General features: G+C 38.9%; 1 protein-coding gene across 4 annotated transcripts in view; it reads left to right on the top strand.

The window, feature by feature from the left end:
- LOC137848220 (histone-arginine methyltransferase CARM1-like) overlaps positions 1 to 20,693 on the top strand; it is a 70,000-nt gene extending 49,307 nt beyond the window's left edge. For 3 of the 4 annotated variants that reach the window (XM_068667215.1, XM_068667214.1, XM_068667211.1), the window contains 8 exons: positions 3,344 to 3,521; positions 10,084 to 10,174; positions 12,654 to 12,735; positions 14,017 to 14,102; positions 15,576 to 15,665; positions 17,369 to 17,506; positions 19,247 to 19,336; positions 20,504 to 20,693. In XM_068667215.1, the coding sequence (XP_068523316.1) occupies positions 3,344 to 3,521; positions 10,084 to 10,174; positions 12,654 to 12,735; positions 14,017 to 14,102; positions 15,576 to 15,665; positions 17,369 to 17,506; positions 19,247 to 19,336; positions 20,504 to 20,513 (765 nt within the window). In that variant the 3' untranslated portion in view covers positions 20,514 to 20,693. Of the gene's footprint in view, positions 1 to 3,343; positions 3,522 to 10,083; positions 10,175 to 12,653; positions 12,736 to 14,016; positions 14,103 to 15,575; positions 15,666 to 17,368; positions 17,507 to 19,246; positions 19,341 to 20,503 lie in introns of those variants that run through there. The other variant, XM_068667213.1, reaches the window with a different exon arrangement.
- The last annotated feature ends 4,951 nt before the right edge of the window (positions 20,694 to 25,644 follow it).

Here is a 25,644-nt window from a genome sequence, read left to right as displayed (position 1 = left end):
GTGCTGTGGGGTTCAGTATAAGAGATGAAAGATTGATGTGTTTAAAAGGCATAGCTGATATTCCTGTCTGAGTAAGTCATACTGGTGATGGCAGAAATAACTTTTCATGTTTAAAACTTTCAATTTATGAAGGTGCAGCAGAGATTGTGTTAATGTAATATTAATAATTCTGTGAAAAGTAAGGTCAGTTCAAACAAGGTCAGAGTTGCTAGAACAAAGCATTAGTTTATAGCTGCTAATTGTAGCCTTTTATTTGTTTAATCTGATTTGGACTAATAGTGTGTGGGATTAGAAATTAACACTGTTTTCTGTACTTCCCCTATAATGCGCTTCTGTTGTATATCTGTTTTAAATTATTTATAATAACCTCTGTAGAATCTTCATCATGTGAAAAAAGAGATATTTGTGGCAAACTGTAGCGCTGAACTACTTAATGCCAATTAATTGATTTTTGCTTCTGTTTCTGTGATAATGAGCTACTACTCGTAGTTCATCAATGCATGATAAATTCTAGTTTCAGAAAAATAACCCGTTTTTTAAACAAAAAAATAGTAATTGAATGCAGCAAATGTTGGAAACAATGAAAAACTAGCTTTCTAGTCTCTCTCAGATATGCTTGTAAAGAATACTTAAACTTGTATTCACTGGCATCCTGAAAGTCAAGGTACACAGACTAGAATTTGTCAGATGCAGGATTGCTTTACTTCTTCAGAGTACTGTCAGAGCATGTTTGGTAGGACATGGAGAAGAATGTTCTGTGACAAGAAGAGGTTTCTGTTCCCTGAGACTCTCTAGGCAAAACCTTCCTACAGCATTTAAACTCATTGTAAATAATGCAATTTTTGCCTCTGTTAAGCTTTGGAAGACTGAATGCACAGAGAGCTTTAGCTTTCCCAAGATGTAGCTCCACTCTGAAGGACAGAATTAGTACTGACAATATTTCTTGGTATTTTGTTTGTTTTTGCTGTATATGAGGGTAGGAAAACAAATTAACAGTGGCGATTTTTTTTTTAAGTTGCATAATAATAACATGGAATAGCAATGAAAAGCCTTTTCTATTCTACTTGTCTCTCTGCCTTATTTCCAGTAAAAGTAAGAATTTTCACAACTTAAGTATCTCCACCACATATGAGAGGTATTGCAATATTCTGCTGCCCTCTAGCCAACTGTGAGGTATCTATGACAGTCTATGATGGTCTGAAATGATTTAGGCTTCTTTCCTTTATTCATCCATGCTGCTGCCAAGCTGTTCTTAGATGAAGAATTCACCTGTGAGTAAAAAGGTAATTACATTTCCAAAATGAAATCACATTGCATGTTTTCTGGCATAGTCTTCAGTCTAAAGAATTTTAAAATAAGTATTTTTTTTTGTCAACCTGTTCTAACGAATGGTTACAAAAACACTTGAGACTAAAAGAAGAAGCAGTGTAATGTGCCTAATTGTTAGTGTGTCAGTGTAGGATGTTTTTTTGGGGGTTATTCAATAGTTTAATTACCACATTATCATGTATATAGTGTTGTGTTTTGGCTGAAAATAATTAACTTTATTATTCATTAAAATGATTGTTTTAGGTAATCACAGAATCACAGAATGACCAAGGTTGGAAGGGACCTCTGAAGATCATCTAGTCCAATCACCCTGCCAAGCAGGATGAAGCAAGATGCACATTGTGCAGGATGGCATCCAGGCAGGTTTTAAATGTCTCCAGAGGAGACTCCAGAACCTCCCTGGACAACCTGTTCCAGTGCTCTGTCACCCACACTGTAAGGAGTGCCCTCTCATATTCAACCAGAACCTCCTGTGCTTCAGTTTGTGCCCATTGCCTCTTGTTCTGTCACTGGGCACAACAGAAAAGGGTCCAGCCCTATCCCCTTGACAACTTCCCTTCAGATATTTACATGTATATGCATTGATGAGGTCTTCCCTCAGTCTTCTCTTTTCCAGGCTAGACAGGCCCAGTTCTCTCAGCCTGTCCTCGTAGAACAGGTGCTCCAGTCCTGTAATCATCTTAGTAGCCCTTAGTACCTAATAACAGTATTAGTCTTTCTTTCCCTAGTTAAAATGAGGTATAAGCTTCGTAGCTGTTACGTAGGGCCCAGACTGTGTTGGAAAAGGTTTGCTGAAGTAATTACGTACTTGTACTGATGTTATAGTTATACCAATGCATGCACGTCTGTGAGGAAATGATTTCTAGTATTTACTGAATAGTGTATGCTTGGTTTTCCTGGTATCTCTAGACATCAGTATGAATCGATACCTAGGCATTGGAAAGTGTTTCTCAGGGAAGTGGTGGAGTCATTGTCCATGGGGGTGTTTAAGGAAAAGTTGGATGTGGTGCTTAGGGACATGGTTTAGAGAGGTAATATTGGTGGTAGAGGCATGGTTGGACCAGATGATCTTGGAGGTCTTTTTCAACCTTAATGTTTCTATGTTCCTATTGTGCTGTTGCAAAGGGTATTTCATTTTAAAGAGTCTCTTCGTAGACACCTCCCTCTGTTAGAGTAGATTAGTGCAAAATAAGTGATTCTTTATACATTTGTTCCCCCCCAAAACCAGATTCTATTCGTTATTTGAACTTGAGGGTTTAGCTACTTCTCTGTATGTCTGCTTACAGCACAGCTAGGTAGGATATACATCGATGTGTAGATGTATAGAGAGTTTGAAAAGGTATTCTTTTCTTTAATAACTTGCTATATTGAACATGAAATTTGAGGTCCATCTCTCCTGTTCATTAAATGTTTTGCTCTGAGGTTCACTATGCAAATAGAAGTGAATAAGTCTCCAGTACACTGGTTGTAACTACTAGCTATTTGAATGCATTTATACAAATGTAAAGCTATGTTCCACTTATGTTTAGAAATGACTCACCTCAAACTTTTCAGCTATAGAGTTACTTCTTCTTTCATAACTGAATAACTTATTCATGAACAGTTGTGGTTGCCTTTTTTTATTTATTTGTCTTTAACAACTTGGAGAAGTCAGAAAATGCTTTCTTTGCAATCTTCTGATTGTCATAAAATACCCACTTATTATTATTATTATTCCTGGTAATTCTCTTATTCTTGTAGATTTTACAGTTATTTCTTATGTGACTTTTCTTGTAATGATGCTTTCTGATCCTGCACGATACGTTTCTTTGAGTTTGCTCTAGTGAGCTCCAATCTTTGGAAATTTTGGTGCAGCAAGGAAAAATATCTTACTTTTATGTTTTAATCTGATTATCAGGTTTAAGTAGCTGTTTTACACTGTAGTGGTTTTCATGTTAATTAAAAATCTCTGATATAAAGTCTGTTAGTAAAAAGAGTCAACACTTTCTGTGTTTTTGTTTTTTTTTTTCTTTAGCTGTTGGTGAGAAGTAACAACCTTTCTGACAAGATCACAATCCTGACAGGGAAAATTGAGGAGATCTCCCTGCCTGAGAGTGTTGATGTGGTAATTTCTGAGCCAATGGGTTATTTGCTGTTCAATGAAAGGATGTTGGAAAGTTACCTCCATTCTAAGAAATGGCTGAAGTCAAATGGTGAGTGTGCCACCACAGTTACCCCACTGCATATAGAAAGGAAAATAAAGAGCTTCTGAAAGAGAAATCAAAGACCTGCATTATTAGTCCTGGATATTGATAGTTTGGTATTACACTATGATTCTAGCTCTAGCACCAACATCTAGACAGACCAAGGGAATAAAAATAATGATACAGCTATTGTACTATGCTGTGACTTCTTGCTGTTTCACAGTGGAAATAGTTTTTGAGTATGGTGGTGTTGCATTGCCAAGTTCTTCCTGTGTTTTAATCTTAACATGACATTGTATATTGTATGATTGCATCTTTGTTGCAACATATAACAATAGATGATGGCACAATAACCTCATATGCCACACAGAAGAATGTGGATGAGAGCAGAATGGTCAAATAGGATGAGCTTTTTAGTGGAAAATTATTATATTTTGCTTAGGAAAACTGAAATTCAAATTGTTTTGAAATCCTTTCACTGGGCTTCTGCCAGATACCTTATTCTCATACTCAAATCTTACCTTTTCAGAGACATATCAGAGATTCAGAGCATTTGGTACTCTTTATTTCATTTCTCCTGTGTTTGGAGGAGTTTTGAAGGGAATCTATGAGTTCCTGGGCCTCTTGCGAATCTTCTTTGTGAGGTGAATCTGGGCATCCATTTGCTGAATGAGAAATCTGTGTGAATTGCTGAAAATGAACTATGAAGTCTCTCTTTAAAAGACTTTCTCAAATAAAATTATTAGATCAGAAATTTGTGAAGTATGGAGTGAATCTGTACATCAAGGCAGAAAGCTACTGGTTTTGCTTGTTTCAAACTTGCAAATCACATTCAGGTAGTATTTTTCAAAAGTCAGCCACTGATTTGAAGTCTCCTGCTTACATTGTTAGGACTCCGTTTCCAAAGAGGCTTCTGAAAATTGATCTGTAGGCATCTAATATTCAGCTAAAAATATGAGTGAATGAATATGAAGATTTCCATATTTTACAAACTTCCTGGTTACTCTCTTGCACAATGGGAATGAATCACCTTACATAGTGATTATTAAACTTAATGATTATCTAAGAAGTGAGCTGAAATCCTGACATTTTGTTTAAGTTGCAAATACTTAGTTATAGAATCATAGAATCATAGAATATCCTGAGTTGGAAGGGACCCTTAAGGATCATCAAGTCCAACTCTTGACACCGCACAGGTCTACCCAAAAGTTCAGACCATGTGACTAAGTGCACAGTCCAATCTCTTCTTAAATTCAGACAGGCTCGGTGCAGTGACCACTTCCCTGGGGAGCCTGTTCCAGTGTGCAACCACTCTCTCTGTGAAGAACCCCCTCCTGATGTCAAGCCTAAACTTCCCCTGCCTCAGCTTAACCCCGTTCCCGCGGGTCCTGTCACTGGTGTTAATGGAGAAAAGGTCTCCTGCCTCTTGACACCCCCTTACGAGGAAGTTGTAGATTATTGTAGTTATTCCAAACAGTTAAGTTTGTAAACTTTCTATCCTACATTTTCATCTGTAAACTTGTTAATTTTCTCCCTATGACCAGTTTTAAAATGCACATCTTTTTTGTGAGTGGGTGTTGTTCTTTATTTGAATTCCTGTGGTCTCTTCCTGTATGTACTGAATACAGAAAAGCTGTTTCCTTTTCCCTACCATCCTTTACTTGTCCTCCCCTTCAGGTATACATCATGTTTTGTACCAGGTAAACAAACAGCTGATGAAGTATGTTCAAATGTAGTTCAAAACAACCACACTTATAGAAGCTACAAGATGATTAGAATACGCTGTAGAATACAAGGGCTTCTATTAAAGCTGCTAGTTAGTCTGAATCACTGTCCACTGAAAATAATGGAAAATAGTTCCTGTGGTTTTCTGAGCCATTTGAGTTTGAGTTCCCAATAAAAATGAATTCTTGCAAAAAGATAGATCAGGATTTAACTCCCTGCTCTGTAAATAATTTGCCACACTGTAAATAAAATTCTCCATTCCTCAATTTCATTATGGAGGGAAAAAAGAACAAAAAAAAAGACTTTTTATGATAGTAGGATTTTTATTTATGTATAATATTTATTCCTAAGTGCTATCAGTTTCCTGGATAAAGGCTTCAGAGTGATATATACATGACCATCTCAGTCATTAACAGCAGTTCTGATCTCAACAAAAAGCATACCCAGCAATTTAGAATCATAGAATAGAATCATGGAATCATTTAGGATGAAAAAGAGCTCTAAGATCATCAACTTTAACAGTTAACCTAGCATTGCCTAGTCTACCACTAAACCAGGTCCCAAAGCAACGCATCTGCATGTGATTTAAATACCTCCAGTGACTCAACCACTGCCCTGGGCAGCGCGTTCCAATGTTCACAACCCTTTTAATGAAGAAATTCTTCCTAATATTCAGCCTAAGCCTCACCTGGCACAACTTGAGGCTTTTTCCTCTTGTCCTATCACTTGTTGTGAGGAGATGGAGGACATGTGAAGAGATGGAGGAGAGACCAACTGCCATCTCACTAAAACCTCCTTTGAGTTAGTTGTAGAGAGTGATAAAGTCTCCCCTGACGTGTATTTTGCTAGGCTAAACAACCCCAGTTCCCTCAGCAATTCTCATACGATTTGTGTTCCAGACACTTCACCACATTCATTACCCTTCTTTGGACATGCTCCAGCATGCTCCAGTATGTATAAAGCTTTCTGTATTGAGGGGACCAAAATAGTATACAGTACCTGAGGTGTGGTCTCACTAGAGCTGAGTACAGGGGGACATTCAGTTCCCTGGTCATGCTGGCTACTCTATTCCTTATACAAGCCAGGATGCTGTTGGCCTTCTTGGCCACCAGAGCACACTGCTGGCTCATATTCAGCCGACTATCAACCATCACTCCCAGGTCCTTCTCTGCCTGGCAGCTCTCCAACCACTCCTCTCCCAGCCTGTAGCTCTGCTTGGGGTTGTTGTGCCCCAGGTGCAGGACCCGGCACTTGGCCTGGTTGAACTTCATACAGTTGGCCTCAGACCATCGGTCCAGCCTATCCAGATCCTCCTGCAGAGCCTTCCTATCCTCGAGCAGATCGACACACACACCTAACTTGGTGTCATCTGCAAACTTACTGAGGGTGCACTCAATGCCCTCATCCAGATCATTGGTAAAGATTTTAAAGAGAACTGGCCTCAGCACTCAGCCCTACGGCACACCACTAATGACTGGCCTCCAACTGTATTTAACTCCATTCACCACAACTCTTTGGGCCTGGCCACCCAGCCAGTTCTTTACCCAGCAAAGCATACACCCATCCAAGCCATAAGCAGCCAGTTTCTCCAGGAGAATGCTAAGAAAAACAGTGTCAAAATCTCTACTAAAGTCTAGGTAGACAACATCCACAGCCTTTCCCTCGTCCACTGAGTGTGTTACTGTCAAGCAGGACCTGACATTCATAAATCCATGCTGACTGGGCCCAATCATGTGGTTGTCCTGTACGTGCCATTTGATGGCACTCAGGATGATCTGCTCCATAACCTTCCCCAGCATAAAAGTCAGACTGACAGGCCTGTAGCTCCCTCGGTCCTCCTTCCAGCCCTTTTTGTGGATGGGCATCACACTTGCTAGCCTCCAGTCAGCTGGGACTTCTCTGGATAGCCAGGACTGATGATAAATGATGGAAAGTGGCTAGGTGAACACTTCTGCCAGCTCCCTCAGTACCCTTGGGAGGATCCCATCTGGCCCCATAGACTTGTGTGCACTTAATTGGTTTAGCAGGTCACCAATAATTTCCTCTTGGATCATGGGGGCTTCACTCTGCTACCTGTCCCTATCTTTCAGCTTAGGGGGCTTAGTACATGGAGTACTTTACTGCTAAAGACTGAGGCAAAGAAAGCATTAAATACCTCAGCCTTTTCCTCATCCTTTCTTACTGAGTTTTCTCCCACATCCCATAAAGCATGGAAATTCTCCTTAGTCCTCCTTTTGCTGCTAATGTAATTTTAGAAGCATTTTTATTGTGTTTAATGGCATTAGACATACTAATTTCCAGCTGGGCTTTGGCCCTTCAAATTTCTTCCCTGTATAGCCTCATGACATTTTTGTAGTCCTAGTTAGTGGCTTGCCTCTTCTTTCAAAGGTCATAAACTTTCTTTTTCTTCCTGAGTTCTAGCTAAAGCTCTCTGTTCAGCCAGGCCAATTGTCTTGCTCACTAGCTCACCTTTAGACACATGAGAATGGCTTGCTTGTGGGCCTTTTAAGATTTTCTTCTGGAAGAGTGTCCAGACTTCTTGGACTCCATTGCCCTTCAGGACTGCCTCCTAGGGAACTTTGTAAGCCACTCTCCTAAGCAGGCCAAAGTTTGCCCTCTTGAAGTTCAAGGTGGCAATTCTGCTAACATCCGTCATTACTTTTCGAAGAATTGAAAACTCTATTCATTTGTGATCGCCATGTCTAAAATGGCCTGCAGCCTTCACATCATCCACAAGTCCTTCTCTGTTCACAAGCAAGAGGTCCAGCAGGGCTGCTTCCCTACCTGGCTCACTCACCAGTTGTGTCCGGAAGTTATCTTCCACATACTCCAGGAACCTCTTAGAATGTTTCCCCTCTGCTGTACTGTATTTCCAGAAGACATCTGGTAAGTTGAAGTCCCCCATAAGAACAAGGGCTGGTTATTATAAGACTTTCTCTGAGCTACTTATAGAATATTTTTTCCTGCCTGTTTATCCTCATTGGGTGGTCTATAACAGACTCCCACTATGACATCTGCCTTGTTGGCCTTCCCCCTGATTCTTACACATAAAGGATCAACCCTATTGTCCCCATTATTAAGTTCAAGATAATCAAAATACTCCTAACATACAGGGCTACCTCACCACCTCTCCTTCCTATCCTATCCCTTCCAAAGAGTTTAAAGCCATCCATTGCAGCACTACAGTTGTGCAAATCATCCCACCATGTTTCTGTGATGGTAACTATGTCATAATTTTCCTGCTGTGCAATGGCTTCTAGCTCCTCCTTTTTGCTGCCCACACTGCATGCATTGGTTTGCACTTCAGTTTGGCTAATGATCCCATCAACTTTTTGGGGGTAGAAACCCTAATTCCTATGTGACCGTTCTTAGGCACTTCTGTGATTTCTAACCCATCAATATCCCTCTTGTCTTTGCTATAGCATGTTTCTCCATCACCTACTTTCACTGGGATGGCAGACAGGAGGACCTTGCTAGCAAACCGTCCCACAACCATTGGCATACTGCTCCCAGGCTTATATTTAGTGAGCCTGTTTTTATCCCTTTCCCTGTGGCAATGAATGTGCAGACTCTGATGCACGTTTCAAGCAAAGGAAAAGATTTTTTTTTTATTGTCTCTACCTCTGCTCTTTTATATCCGTCCGGAGATAGCACAATACCATGGAAACCTCCTAGCAACAGAATATAGCCTATGTGCTCTCAGTTACTTTCTCACTGCCAAAGGTTAAGCAATCTCACGGTAACACTTATATTACAAAAACAGTCTTTCGGTGCTTTCACAAGTTTCTCCTAATTGCCATGTTCCCAGGGCTTTCTGCCTACCAAAGCGATAAGACTTTGGTGGCTGTCCAAATTCGCATACACCTCTGGCCCCACATTTCCCCCTTCAAATCTAGTTTAAAGTTTTCAGTGAGCCCTGCTAACTCCTTTTCCCTCTTTGAGACGGGTATACCTTGTCTGTTACAAGTAGGGCTGCTATTGTGTGAAACGACTCATGATCAAAAAAAAACAAAGATCTGCTGGTGACACCAGGCTTGGAGCCATGTATTCATCTGGTGGGTCTTTCTCTTTCTCCCCTCCTCATTCCCTGCAACTAGAGGGTTAGAGGGGAACACTACTTGTGCTCCTGATCCCTTAACCAGTTGTACCAAGGCCCTGAAGTCTCTCTTGATTGCCCTTGGACTTTTTGGAATTTCATTGCTGTCTACCTGAAAAATCAATAATGGATAATAATCTAAGGGTAGCAACAGGGCAGGAAGGCTTCTCTTCACATATCTAACCCAGGCCCCATGGAGGCAGAAGACTTAGCTATGAAGTGGGTTGGGTCTGCATGTTAGGCTTCTTGTTTTCTTTTGGAGGGAGTCTGCTATGATAATGACCTATCTGTTTTTCGTTGTGTAAGCTGTTTTGAGGCAGAGCATAGGCTGACAACCTTGATGATGCCTCCAAGCCAGATGAACCACCATCCTCAGTTTAATTTGAGATCAGGTCTGAACTATAATGAAAGTCCCTCACACAAATATTGTATCTATTGAGTAAGCCACTATAATTCCTGTAGAGAACATTGAGAAGCTATATAATAGCTAGCATTTTGCTTCATTTGAAGGGAGTTAAAATATTCAAATAATTAATATAGGACCATAAATTATGAAGACTTTATGAAGTATTGTATGTTTGTTTGTTTGTTTTACTTAATGCTTGAACATATTCATACATCAGTAATCCCTGTACTAATAAAACTAAATGTTAAGATATTTGAACTGCTGGTTTTAAGTAGTTAAGACATTCCTATAGAGTTGCCTGTGGGACTATGCCTTGCTACTTTATTTTGTCTTTTGTTTACTAGGAATGATGTTTCCAACGTTTAGTGAAATTCATTTGGCTCCTTTTTCTGATGAGCAGCTGTACACAGAATACTACTCCAGAGCCAATTTTTGGTAATGGTTATTTATGTTTTTTTGTTTTATCACCGAGGGTTCAGTAGAGGTTAAAAAATCAATCAGTTATTTGATTCAGCCTAAAGGGGTGCATAGTATCTGTCAGTATTGGAAGAGAATACTTTTATATTTTCCTTCATTACTTCTCTGAACTAGAGCCATACTGTTTATTGTGCAAACCTGGGAGATCTTTCAGAAAGTGCTAGAGCTGTCTGAGTCTCTTCTTGAAAAAGAAATTAACTCTATGGAGCATCTATTGTGAGAAACTGTTGTCTGTAAATCAGTTGTTGGTATTTCCTTTGCTATACCAGAGTAGAGTATGCTGTAGATGGTGATTATTTTATTTCTTCAAGTCCCAGCTGTTTGAGCATGGCAACAACTCCTTGGGTGTCATCACAGAGAACAAATATTAACTCCTGTGTCCTGAGCAATTTCCAGTTTGGTAGTTACTTTGTCCACCTGAACTTTTCTTTCAGCTTCAACGAGCAGTTGCACTCTTTTTTCCCTTGAAATGTCCCACTGCAACTCTCCACTGTTGAGCTGTTGCTATGCTGTATATAGGGGAAAACATTAGCAGTGATATTCTTATGAGGAAAATAATAACATTTCAGCAAAACTCCAGTTGCCTTCTAAGCATCTCCAGTATTCTGCATTTAATCAGATGAATTATCTGTCAACTACTGCAAGGCTTTCTGAGGAAGGGGGAAAACGGATCACTCAAGTCTTCCCTAGTAACTACTTTCTCTTCACACCAACAATGTTTTTATCATTATTATCACAAGCTGTAGTAATACTTCATAATTGTGAGAGCATTCAGGTTGGTATCTAAATCACAAAGTATTGCAGTCTCCCCTTCACCCATCTTTGCAGAAGGATGTCTCTCATTTTTGATAGATCTTTGCATTACCTCCATTTGATTTTTGATGAGAATGGATCAACCAAATTAATCACAGAAGTGTGACACAATTACCTGTAGTGATACTCCTTTTATATCAGGTTCTGTTTGATATATTCCTAGTTTGTGCACTCACAATATAATTTATAGCTGTCTTGAAATGTTCCCTATGCAGAGGACTACATTATCAGTCCTTCTATCTATCCTTCTGTCATCCCATATGGTTGTAGTTTTGGATGGATATATGCCCAGTGAGTGCTCTACAGACCAAAATATTAGTGCTTCTAATGTCTTCAAGCAAATGTGGGATCAACATTTTTTGAGTAAGAGTGCAGCAGTTCTGCTTCAGCACCACTTTAGGACATTCATGTTCTTAATATTAAAAAGACTGGGAATGTTGCTAGATCCCAAACTATAAAAGTCCTACTTCGGACAGCACTTTCTGGGCTTTCTTGGGTGTTTGAAGTGTACTGTCAGGAACCAGTTGTTGACAGCCTGGAAGTTTTGTAAGCTGTGAATTCCAGTCTTCAAAATACAGCCTCAATTCATTGTCCAGTTTTATTACCTGGAACAGAAGATGTATTTTTGTGTAACAAATGATTTCTTATATAGCTAACTGCATATCCCTGTGTCTTAAAGACTGGATGTGTTTTTGGGACCAACTGGATGATAATAGTTGCCAAAATACTGAAAGAAATATCTGGATTTGCAGTTTGAAATTGCCTGTGGTAAAGGCACCAGGACCTTGGAAAAATCTTCAAAATAATACTGAAAAATCATAGTGATATCATAGATTTATCATAGATTTATCTCATCATAGATTTAATGCTAGGTGCAGCAGATAGCTTAGCCTGTTTACTGTACAAAGGAAAGGTTACATATTTCTCATACTCTTAGAATTATTGCAATTATTGTAATAAAAATTATGACATAAGTAGGTTGTTCCTCTTCAGGCCTGTAGTTTGGCTTACTGTTGTCCTTCAGAGTTGTGTTTTAATTTGTATTTACCACTAATCATTCTTAGAAGTGTTATAATACATGTGTATAGTCTACCATAGAAGAGCAGACTGCTATTTTTGTTGTGAAAAATCTTGCCAAGATAGAAAGATACAAAGCATAAATATAAAAGGGGTTAAAAATAACATGCATTTTGTCTGGTTTTCATCAGTAATAAATATGCAACTCAATTACAAAGTGCAGCAAACATATGGATAAAAGATCACTTGCAGTTGGTGTCAGGTGATTTCTGCTGTTGTGCTTATTTGAGTTCCTTCCTTAAAGATACTTTATCAGCTGTAGTCACCTAAGCATTTCCCATTTATGCAATTAGCACAGAAGTGTGAAATGTTTACATAATGTCCACTTGAGGGTGTCAGGTCACCTAACTGTGCTGGCTAGAAGGCCTGCATCATAGGGAAAGTAAACTGAGGAGGGCTGCTATTTTGTCTCTTGGCAAAATGGAAAAAGGGAAAGATGTGGCCAGCTGTAGTTCACCTGCTGTTTACAGTTACTCTTCCTGGGTCTGGTTGGAGCCCGAAAAAACATTTTTCCACTAAAAATTTTAAAATGTGTTACTGTTTCTAGGTACCAAGAGTGCTTTTATGGGATCAATTTGTCCAGTCTACGCAGTACAGCTGTGGAAGAATATTTCAGACAACCTGTTGTGGTAGGTTTGTTTGTCTGGGGGGTGCTTCTTAAATTTTCCCCTCTTATTCTCTCCACAAAATCCTGTATGTACCATAGACTCCCTGTTTAACAGAGCTCTGTGGCTGCTGAATAGTGAGCCAGCAAAACACCCACAAATCAAAACAGTTACCCCACCACCACAGCCCAGTTTAGTGCTTTAGAGTAGGCACAATGTAAAGGTCTTCTCTCAGAAATCTGACTGCAGCAAATTTGGACTGGATTTATGCTAACTAGTTTAAGTAATGATAGAGGTATAACTGCTGTTGCATGAAGGAATCTGGAAAGATAATCAGCCTACTGCTGCCATCTTTTGCACTCTCTTGCTTTTACTATGTGAAATAAGAAAACTCTCTCATTTGTATTCATAGATTTCAGCCATATCTTTGATTATAGCATGGTCATCTCAGTGCTGGTTCTTTGGCTTTCAATTAGAGAATTGGCTTTTGGCATTTTCTTCCCTTGAAGATCATGAAGTTATGTATCAATAAAAGCTTCGTTAAATTGTTTTTTCTTTAAAATAATCATTCATCTCTTTGGTTTCCTCTTATTCTATAGATATACTTCAATTCTCATTCAGCAGGATATGATATAAGCATTTATGTTAAGGCTTTGCTTTACTTGTCAAGTTGTTTACTTGGTTGTGAACAGTAATGGTTAAAATAAGGGTGAGTGCATGTGACTGAAGAAAGAAAAATGTAGGGAAATGTTCCATTTGCTGACTATCTGCTCTTAACATGTTTCTAGAAGGCAGTCTGCATTAATTTTGCTTCCTATACTTCACTATTGAATTTTCAAGTCTTTTCATAGTCTCTTAGTTCGGTTTATCCAACTATGTGGTGCATAAGAACACATCAAACTGTGTACTTTAATAAAATAAAAAATAAGAACAAAAAAACATCACAGCATTTTTATAAGTTATCTAAGCAATGTGGGGACAGATTTTTTTGTTGTTTTTTTTGTTTGTTTGTTTGTTTGTTTGTTTTCTGGCTTAATAAAACATTCTTTGCTATCAAATAGCTAACATAAGATATCTAGTATATTGAATTCTGATGATGATATGGAGTTTTCACATCTAACAGTGTTTTCATGGCCAATTAAAATAATTTATAAAAAAAATGAAAAAACATTTACAATGGGTTTATTGGGGTGAAGTTTGATTTGTGTCTTCTTCCCATTTTGTTTAACAGATAACAAGTATATGCTGACAAAACTGAATGGTAATACATACTACCTTTTCCTCCTCTTCTCTCTCCCCCATTAGGATACTTTTGACATGAGAATTCTGATGGCCCAGACAGTGAAGTACACCATTAACTTCAAAGAAGCTGTAGAGGAAGATTTGCGTAGGTTAGCAGACACCAGCAACCTACTTTTTTTTTCCTTTTTGTGATTGGCTTTTGATGGTTAATGATGGGAGACAGAGAAAGTTTTGATTAGCGGTGGGTGTGGAGGAGGGAAGGTGGCATGCCAGGATGGTTAGTACACCTCTGGTAATGTACCAGAACATTCATCTGCAGGATGGTTTGTCTGCTGTTAGCAGAGAAGTCTGTGAGTCTGTGAAACAGTAAAGAAGTTTAGAAGATTCTTACTGAAAGGGATAAACTGGACTCTAGAAGTCAGTTTGCTGCCAAGCTTTGTCTGTTAGGATACAGTGGCAAGGTAGTTGTTTTTCCAGCTAGACATCCTAAAAGACCTCAAATATTCTGGATAAGATGGTCATCAGAAGCCACTTTGCTGAGTGCTTTTGTGTCTTTTCTGTTGGTTTTGGTTTGTTTGTTTGTTTGAGTGTTGTTGGGTTTTTTTGTTTATAACATTTATTGTGTAAGAGGGGCCAGTTGCACCTCTTTTCTTCCCTCCAGAGATCCTTCAAATCTTTACTTGGAAGGTCTTATATTTGCACTGACCTACATTCATTGTGTCCAAGAGTTATAGAGAGAAGCTTCGTCCTCGGTACCTTAGAGAAATAAAATGTATCTTATGGGAGAACTTGAGGGAGTACTACAAGTACTTGCAAGACATCGTCATCAGAGGAAGATATCATATGCTGTCTTTGAACCTCTGAACTGCTTATTTTTCAACCTGACTCCTAACTAATTGCATGGTCTAGTGAAGGAAAGGAATTGTTGTGAGAGGGGAAGACAGCTGGAGATCTGCTTTCCAGTTTCAGCTGGCTAGTGTTGACTTATTTCAGTCGTTCTCAGGAGGACTAATATGTTCTACCTGAATGCTAGTTTTTATATGTTTCTGCAACAGTGAGTGAGATTTGGCTAAAACTGCATAGCCAGTAATACTTCTTTTGGAAGTGAAAATGTTCCAGCTCGTTTGGGTAGCTCAGTTTTTAGCTTTTGATTCCAGTAGTAGACCTGTTTGTTAAATGTGTAGTGGAGCATTTTACTGTTCAAAACTAAATTCAAATCCCTCACTGGGAATAAGATTTTTTCCATTGGAAAGACTGAACTGCTGAATTTTAACATCCTGCAGTGATGTAACAAATGATGCAGTAACACATACATACTGACATGTTTGATTCTATGGGCAAATAAGGCCAAATCAGTGCCATTGGTTAGATCTATTGATATAGAGAAAAAGAACTGGTTTTTTTTTTTTTTAATATGTGGAAAATTGAGACATAAACTGATTACGAATGGTAATATATAAATTAATATAGGGTAGGTTTCATATTTCTGATGGATTTTTGTTTCCAGTACTTTTTGTTTTTTTGAAACTACTTTTGCAGCATTCTGATTTTCTTTTTTTTTGTTGTTGGTTTTTTGTTTGTTTGTTTGTTTGTTTTTGTTTTTGTTTTTTTTCCTCCTATAGAGTGGAAATCCCTTTCGTTTTCCAAATGATGCAGTCTGGACTAATACACGGCCTGGCCTTCTGGTTTGATGTGGCATTTGTAGGGTCACTGTGAGTACTTCTTTCATACAATATGTGCCATAATTAGAAGTTTATCTGTTGCAGAGCTGGTTTATAATGTAATTACCCATGCCCTTTGTTATTTTAAGATAATGCCTTCTAGAGGTAACAAGAAATATGGTAACTCTGAGCAGCAAAACTCAGATGGTAGTGATTTTGTTGAGGGTCAAAATGCATGTATTTATACTGTTCCACACAGTACTGTTTCTGCATAATATTATATATTATGTTATATTTTACATTGTAAGTAAAGAAGCAGCATTCAAATATGAGGTGGTTTTTCTTATTTGTGCTGGTCTTGTTTGTGGGCAAAAACAAGAGCTGATTGCAAGTTGCAATTGACAGAATGGAAATGTAGAGAATTTCACCAGGCTTGGGAAAAATTTTCATTGCAGCACCAGGTGCTTATTTCAAAATGCGGAGAACTGGTATAGGAAGTAAGGGAAAAATAGCTAAAATTAGAGTCAGTATATAGATTTCTGTTAACTATATTTAGCTTTTAGATAAGATTTATTGATATTCCAGTTAAATAGGTCTAGTTTTAGATGAGGTATTTTTTTTTCAAAATATTTTAAAATACACTTTCATTTATTTGTGTTGATAAATGCCCTTTATAAGCCTTTGAAATAAGGTTTTACAAGAATTCAGAATAGTATACCCATTAAAAGAGAAAAATGATATGGCATTTATATTTATTTTAACAACTGATAGTAACAGTTTTAATCCTAAAAGAAACTCTAGAAACTCCACATGATGTAAAACAAAAGACAAAATAGCAGACTTACAGGAACTAACTGAAATCCTTAGGTCAGAAGGCCTCGATTTTGCAGTAGAAAATTGATTAAACAGTATCTTGCTCATGTTGGTAGAACTCTAGAAGTTCTTTGCCTTACTATTTGAAATCTCAGTGGATCAGACTCACAACACTAGGACCTGTGTTATGCTTTTCTATACACCTACAAGACCTTTCAGGAAAATTGTTGTAATATGTTTTCCAAGAGAAAATTGGATACAGAAGCTTCTTGGGTAGTGTTTTTAAGGGTAAAACTACCCTTGCAAAGAATTCTACTGCCATGTTCAGGAGAAACCTTTCTTTCCTGTAATTTCTTAGAGGGTAGATTTGTATTAGGAAGAAATCCTTCACTCAGAGGGTAGTAAAGCACTGGAACAGGTTACTCAGAGAAGCTGCGGATGCCACGTCCCTGGAATTGTTTAAAGGCAATTTGGATGGGGCTTTGAGCAACGAGGTCCAGGAGAACGTGTCCCTGCCCACATCAGGGGAGCTGGAACTAGATGATCTTTAACTGAAACCCTTTCAACACAAACCATTCTAAGATTCTACGATCTAAGTGGTGAAATGGGAGAAAAATCAGTATTTCCTGTCCTGGGAGCATAGAAAGAAGAGAGAATAGGAGTCTGAAGAGTCTTTTTTTTAATCTACATAATTGGTTCCCAGGTCTTGTGTTGATGTGCACAGCATGAGCTAAGAAAGAAATTAAGGCCTAATGTATTAATTTCCAGACAAATTCCTCACTATTTCCTCACTACAGAGTGATTCCGTAGAATTGCTTGCCCCATTGCCTGTACTAGAGTTTAAACTTCATTATGAGCAGTTATGAAAAGCCACATACACATAATCATTTCTGAAAGAAGATTGGAGAGTCATTCTACATAGTTCCTCTCTTCTGTTTTAGGGTAACTGTTTGGTTGTCAACTGCACCAACACAACCTCTCACTCACTGGTATCAGGTACGCTGCCTTCTTCAGACGCCACTCTTTGCTAAAGAAGGGGAAACTCTCTCAGGCACCATCTTGTTTGTTGCAAATAAACGGTAAGTGTAAAAGCTTCCTAAGCAGATTTTGAAGTGTTAGAGGTACACAAGCAATAACAGTTAATTTTCAGCACGCTTGTACCCATGTTTATTATCAATCCAACTGATAAATCCACATAAGCACTGCTGGCCTTGCAAGACTCTACTCACCAAAAGGTCTCATGTGTGATATTCTTTCTCACATAATTCCTCCACAAACACCTGTGAAATTTTGCTGTCCCTCACAATGCTACCTGTAACTTTTGCCAGCTCTCTTATCACACACAACGGTTTTCTTAGGTCATGTCCAATCATTTTCCACACCTTTTTTTCAGTTAGCGTTATGTCTAAGTCATCAGCCTAGTTGTTTGCCTGAAGCCCTGACATAATCCCTCAGCTCCCACCAAGTTCCATGCAAGATAAGCAGAAGTGGGGTTGATTTCCAATCCACGATATTTTGTAATTCTGAGGGGGAAAAAAAATCCTATAGTCAAGCTGCCCTCTTTAATAGTGCTTTCACATGCATTTAGTCCTTCCACTGAGTCTAATGACAATGACTGCTTTTGGAAGGGCATATTTCCTCACCAGAGTGCTTCTCTTCTGCTTCTGCTATCAATCGCATTTGGAAACTCCACTCAAATACTTTGCTTTGAAAATTATTGTCAAGAGCCTGTACCATACAAGTTGCAGCCTGGTTTGTTTACATATATATGTGGGTTTAATAGAAAACAAACCAAAACCTTCTCTATACAGAGAGGTGAATCCCCTTCCCCACCTCCGCCAAAAAAGGGGGGTAGTGGGCAGAGGTGGGGAAGGGATGAGGGTAAAGAAGGAAATATTCAAAGGCTCTTCAGTCATGCAAGCAACTAATGCTTTATGTGACATTTGGCAAATGTCAACATCTGGTTAGGAACTCCTCATGGAACAAATAACAAATACAGGTCTTCATATGTTTCTTTCAAAAGTAAATTATTCAGTATTTTAATATACAAAAGAAACACTATATGCCACAAAATGATCACACAGCCACTGCTGTAAACATGTCAATATGTAAGGCATATCTACAATTGAGCATGGCTCAGAGACACCTGCGCTACTGACCTTGCCAGATTTAGAATGAGCAGTTAAACCAAGTTGTCGCACAGAGCTAAAACCCACTACAAAGCTAATTTGCTTCTAGAATCAAGATATCATCTTTATGTAATTCTGCACTTGCAGTTCTGTGTAAGAGAAGCTTTGGTCAGCTTCAGCCTTTTTGTATGTTCTTCATTGCTCAGTCACTCCTGTTTACATTTCAGAAATTTGGTTTCTTGCAAAAAGGTATGCGAAGAATATCTTTTCAGATGAAACCTGGGATTATAAAAAGACTGAACCTAATGGTGTTTGGCCAATAAGATATTTTTGATCATGAAGACTTACTCAGATAATTTAGAAATTTATAGCATTTCTGTTTGAGAGAGAGAAAAAGAACTTTCACTACTGAATACCATAATGTAAAATGATGGTGTTTTTTCATATGCAAACACTAAATACCAGTTACGCATCTTATAAATTATTCTTCTTTAGATATGGTTAAAAAATCATGCCCTGGCACTAATAAATAAATGTATTGTAATACTAAATGGTAATTTTGTTTGATTGTAATACTAAATGGTCATTATTCAGACAGTGACTACACTGATATTTTTCACATAAGATATTACAGTTTTAACTATAATTTATTTCCATTATCTCCATTTTATACTTGTATTTCTGATGCAGACAAAGTTATGATATTCACATTGTGGCAATGGTGGACCAGACAGGATTTAAATCTGGTAACACTCTTGATTTAAAGAATCCATTGTTTAGGTAAGAAATGCATTTGACTAAAATACAACATTGTATTTAATGAATCAAAGTAGAGTTGTCAGATCTTGTGTGACAGAAAGCAAAACACACTTACTATATAAAAAAAGTTTTTGAACTTGTGATTTATTTAATTTCTACAGGTGTGAGTATATTTTTGTTTTGTGTTAGCAGTAGTTATTTATATAATCATTATTCTATTTAGGCTGCATAGAAAATAGAAAAACACATAGAAAAATAGAAAACACAGGGTTTCCCGTGTGAGTCTTCATTATAGTTTTGTTTGCTTGTTTGTTTACTGATCGTTCTTCATTTTGTCCCTGCCTTCCCATAGCTGAGTTTTTCAGCTGAAGAGCTGAAAAAGCAGTGACAGACTTCCCCAAAGAAAAGTGCTTATTTATCAACATAAATAAGTGCTTATTTATAAACATAGCTTTAAAAGCATTCATAAGGTTTAAAAAAAATAAAGTATAACCTGTATTTTAGACTAGGACATGCAAATTGTCATGCATGGTAGGAAATACTTGATTTAGATTTCAGGTGAAAGCTTCCACAACTTCTTCAAGGGGGAAGGAAGTACGTAGCTGACACAAACAGCCCAATGCTTTTCTACATCACTGCCTCATAGTGTGCCTGATTCAAATACTTATTTCTGTACCATTTTTGGCTCACTCGGAAAAACTCCATACAAATTCTATAACATAGGGCAAAAATAAACTAGAGTAGACTTATTTCTGTAAACCAGTGGCCTGAACTGGTATACATGTAAGCAGATAAAAAGTCACTGTCTTTGTAAAATAAGCTGTTTGTGGATTTGGCAGCATTTTACACCTGTGGCACAGCTGCAGATATAGATGAAAAGTTACAATATAAATTTGAAAACACACTGTATTTAATACAATAACCACACAAAGTTTTATTCCAAGCACACGTTTTTACTCCAATGAGACTTCTCTGCCATGCATTGTCTGAGTGTTATGTTTACAATACTTCCAATTTCATAAAAACCCATATTAAATATTATAAAGCTGTCAATAGTTTTTTTTTCTTCAGAGTAAAGTAAGAAAAGCTGTATTAGAATTTATTCACTTTTTTAATTTAGCTAATTCTGTCAGGTGTCAAAGAACTGTGTATTTTATTATAAATATCTTATTCTTTCATCCATTTTAGATATGACTAGAACATAGTATAATATGGCACATGAAAACAAAAATGAGATTCTCACCAAGCTGAGCAACCAACAACAGTGAAATCTGTTCAGTACCTAATACACCTACTGGTCTTCGTGTAAAATCAACCTGTAACTGTACACATATGTAATAGTAACAATAATAAAAAAGTGATTGGCATAATAAGGGAATATTGTTTTTTTTTGTTTTTTTTTTTTGTTTGTTTTTGTGTGTGTGTGTTTTTAACTGAAATTTAGCTTGCACTCACAATGATTACTTTTATTACATTTATGACATTTACAACTTTATTCCAGAATAGAATTAGAAATAGAATAGAAAATAGAATTTCAAAGAATCACCGAATCACAGAATTTCTATGTTGGAAGAGACCTCAAGATCATCGAGTCCAACCTCTGACCTAACACTAACAAGTCCTCCACTAAACCACATCACTGAGCTCTACATCTAAACGTCTTTTAAAGACCTCCAGGGATGGTGACTCCACCACTTCCCTGGGCAGCCCGTTCCAACGCCTAACAACCCTTTCGGTAAAGAAGTTCTTCCTAACATCCAACCTAAAACTCCCCTGGCACAACTTTAGCCCATTCCCCCTCATCCTGTCACCAGGCACGTGGGAGAACAGACCAACCCCCACCTTGCTACAGCGTCCTTTAAGGTACCTGTAGAGAGCGTAAGGTACCTGTAGGTCGCCCCTGAGCCTCCTTTTCTCCAGGCTGAACAAGCCCAGCTCCCTCAGCTCCTCGTAGGACTTGTTCTCCAGGCCCCTCACCAGCTTCGTCGCCCTTCTCTGGACCTGCTCAAGCACCTCCATGTCCTTCTTGCAGCAAGGGGCGCAAAACTGAACACAGTACTTGAGGTGCGGCCTCACCAGAGCCGAGTACAGGGGGACGATCACCTCCCTAGCCCTGCTGGTCACACTGCTTCTGATACAAGCCAGGATGCTGTTGGCCTTCTTGGCCACCTGAGCACACTGCTGGCTCATATTCAGCCAACTATCAACCAACACTCCCAGGTCCTTCTCTGCCAGGCAGCTTTCCAACCACTCATCTCCCAGCCTGTAGCTCTGCTTGGGGTTGTTGTGCCCCAGGTGCAGGACCCAGCATTTGGCCTTGTTAAACTTCATGCAGTTGACCTCAGCCCATCGGTGCAGCCTATCCAGATCCTCCTGCAGAGCCTTCCTACCCTCGAGCAGATCGACACACACACCTAACTTGGTGTCATCTGCAAACTTACTGAGGGTGCACTCAATGCCCTCATCCAGATCATCGATAAAGAGGTCTGGCCCCAGTACCAACACCTGGGGGACTTTATCTTTTGCAAAGATCAAAAAGTATTAATTTGTATTCATTTGTTTTATAGCAAGCTGACATTTGTTCTTTATATATATATATATATATATATATATAAATATATATATATATATATATTCTTAACAACATGCTAGTTTATTGAACAAAACCTACTTCATGATGATATATATTTCAGAAGATCTGCCAGCAGTGTGTTTTGTCCATGCTTTAAAAATTCAGCATGTATTTCCAGAAATTTCAAGGCATTTTTATTCTCATTCACCAGAGTAGTGTTAAATATTTCAATTTTCTCTCTATATATGGGCTTTTTAATTTGTTTCATTTTGAGCCATGAACCAGAAATCATCTTGCATACACTTTGCAAATGTTCTGAGACTCCTCCAAGCATATAGATGTGTAACAGGACATATCTGTAAATTAATTCAGCATAGAGTGAAATGAAAAAGTATGATAGAATGTGAGACTTTCACTTTTTTGTATCTCTGTGAGAACTGTTATGGAAACGTATACATAATTTTACTACCACAAACATAACTGCCATGATACCTCTAGCAAAACATAATCACTTGCTAGCCCTTCACGTGCTGATGCAAGGCTGGTCTGAATGAAAAGCTACACCAAGGCTGACCCTTCTTTTGGGAAGTAATACACAACATTGATCAAAAGACCTTGTTAGCTAAGGAGCCCTGCTGAAAGTAATTAAGAAACAGTTTAGGATTTTTTTTTTCTCATTTTTCCAAGACAATAGCCATTTAAAGATAGTTTATTAGATTATCAAAAGTAGTCTCTAAAACTGTGAAACTTTTAAATGCAACATGAACTTCATGGTTAAGACTGTGAAGCCATTGAAGTTAGTGTCTGAATGTAATTGTCTCAACAGTCTCAACAAGACATTTCCAGTAGCATTTAATACAGCAGAGGACAAGTTTCTTGTTGGAAGGGACTTGTGGAGATCATCTGGTCCAACCTCCCTGCTAAAGCAGGGCCACCGAGAGCTGCTTGTCCAGTACCATGTCCAAATGACTTTTGAGTATCTCCAAGACAGCTTTTGAATATCTCCAGTATCTTCTTTCCTGCTTTGAAGCTTTGGTGATTTTGAGTGTTCAGGAACCCACCCTTAACCTGTACAATGCACTGTTTTCAGCTTACAGAACTTTCTGGGTAGAAACATGATATTTCCCTGCCCTGCCCTCCTCCTCCCCCTTCTCAATTCTTCCTACAATGCCTAAAAATGGTCCAGAGAAGAGGTCCTTGGCATACTGCAAATGGAGAAGCAGAGATGCAAACAAGTGTGTTTGTGATGCAGAGTTCTGTGCTGTTATGGCAAGAAAGACTAAAAACAACAACAACAAAAAAAACACCTTTTATATTCTGGAGGAAGTGTGGAGAGAGATAATGATTTGAAAGGCAGTTCAAGTGTGTTGACACATCTTCCAAGGGACCGGAAACCATGTTCATGATATAAAGTTGGAAACCTCATGTTCAAGGAATAATACACAATTATGCAAGTGAGTCACAATTTTAAAATAATCTGAATGTAAATTTGGCTTTTGAGATTAGGCTCCTGGTAGAGACATGGACTGATAATACTGAATTTCACTATTACATATATTGTACATAGATGGCAAATTGATTTTTCTGAATTTCCATCTTTTGGTTCTTTAATTATTTTTATCTCTATGGAATCATAACAGCATCTAGAAAAGAGATTTATTTATTTATTTATTTATGTATTTATTTAATGAACATGAGAACATCCATACCGACTCTGAATATATATGTGGAAATATCCTGGAGACCTGATTAGGTCAATAATTATCATTGACAACTACAGGCTGTTGTAAGATACCTGAAGAATTTTAAGGGACCAATAATTATTTTGTAAAACAGATGAATGCTCAAATGTGCATTCATCATGAGTTTAAATCTCTGGTTGACATCCAAATGTTTCACTGCTTTATTATCTGGGACGTGTTCATATTATTAGCAACCAAGTTGAACATAACAATGCATTTTCTAATGCCTTAATTGATTTCACAGGTCTTAGTACTTGAAAGAAACCGCCATCAAAAAAAAAAAAAAGATAAGTTGAGTGGAGACATAAACACCTTGTTTGTATCTGTCGTTACTAGTAAGACCTTGGGGTACTCAGCCATCAGCCTCCCAACCTGGATTTCTGGGACAAGGAGCAGAAGAAACCCGCACAGTTCAGGTGGAAACAGTTAGAGACCTGCTGCTCCACCTGGACTGCAATAAATTTGTGTTTTGTTCTTTATATGTTAGGTGACGTCAAAAAAGAACTTGAACCTTACATAAACTACCAGGTAAATGCTATCCTTTCAATTTTTGTTAGTGTCTTCACATGTACTTAAATTTTTAATATGTTTCTAACTATGGCTGATCAGAAACTATGAGCAACTATGGATGGCCATGAATTTTGGAAGAATTAATACAGTAAGTAAAAGCCCCAAAGAAAGTTACATTTTACATTGTCACTCATGTTTAAGATCCATCACATCATCTAAAAAGTTGCCTCTCTGAATTCCAACTTCGGAACTCTAGGAAAAACAACAACCATTTTTGGTTGAGTTATTGATAATTTTTTTTTAAGTTGTCACATACTCTTCAGGAAGTAATACGGTGCCTGAAGAAGCATATGAAAAATCCCAGTCATCAGTGGTGTTCCCCAGGGATCTGTGTTGGAGCCCATCCTCTTTAACATCTGTACTGATGACTTGGATGAGGGAATTGAGTGCACCCTCAGTACATTTGCAGAGGACACCAAGTTTGGGGGAAGTGTCAATCTGCCAGAGGGTAGGAAGGCCCTGCAGAGGGACCTGGACAGGATGGGTCAATGTGCAGAGGTCAATGGGATGAGGTTCAACATGGCTAAGTGCCAGGTCCTGCACTTTGGTCACAAAAACTCTACAGTGCTTCGGGCTTGGGGCAGAGTGGCTGGAAAGCTGTGCAGAGGAAAAGGATCTGGGGGTGTTGGTAGATGCTCCCCTGAACACGAGCCAGCAGTGTGCCCAGGTGGCCAAGTAGGCCAATGGCATCCTGGCTTGTACCAGGAATAGTGTACCCAGTAGGGCCAGGAAGGTGATCATCTCCCCATACTCTGCTCTGGTGTGAGGCTGCACCTCAAGTGCTGTGTTCAGCTTTGGGCACCTCACTACAAGAAGTATCTTGTAGTATCTCAAAGCCTACTGTGGAGGCCCTGGAGCATGTCCAGAGAAGGGCTATGAAGCTGGTGAAGGGCCTGAAACACGAGTCCTGTGAGCAGTGGCTGAGGGCACTGGGGGTGTTTAGTCTGGAGAAGGCTCAGGGCAGACCTTATTGCTCTCTAAAACTACCTGAAAGGAAGGTGTGGGGAGCTGGGGCTCTGCCTCTTCTCGCAGATAACTAGTGATAGGACTAGAGGGAATGGCCTGCAGTTGTGCCAGGGGAGGTTCAGGCTGGGAATGAGGGGACATTTCTGCTCAGAAAGAGCAGTCACAGTCGGGCACTGGAAGGGGTTGTGGAGGGAGGTGGTGTAAACGTCCCTGGGGGTGTTTAAGGAAAGGTTGGACGTGGTGCTAGGGACATGGTTTAGTGGGAGATACTGCTGGTAGGGGGACGGTTGGACCAGATGACCTTGGAGGTCTCTTCCACCCTTAACGATTCTGTGCCCATGCCTGCCGGCACTGTTTCAGGCACTGACACGAGGCGTTTTGGCTGCTCCCGCCCCTGCCCCCTGCCAGGCCCCGCCCAGCGCCTCCCCCGACCTAGGGCAAGGGCCTCCCCGTGCTTTACGGCCGGTGGCTTCACGCTG

Source organism: Anas acuta, chromosome Z (assembly GCF_963932015.1).
Source record: "Anas acuta chromosome Z, bAnaAcu1.1, whole genome shotgun sequence".
Taxonomy (NCBI): domain Eukaryota; kingdom Metazoa; phylum Chordata; class Aves; order Anseriformes; family Anatidae; genus Anas; species Anas acuta.
Note: the sequence above shows the minus strand (reverse complement) of the source record. Positions and strands in the feature narration are given on the sequence as shown.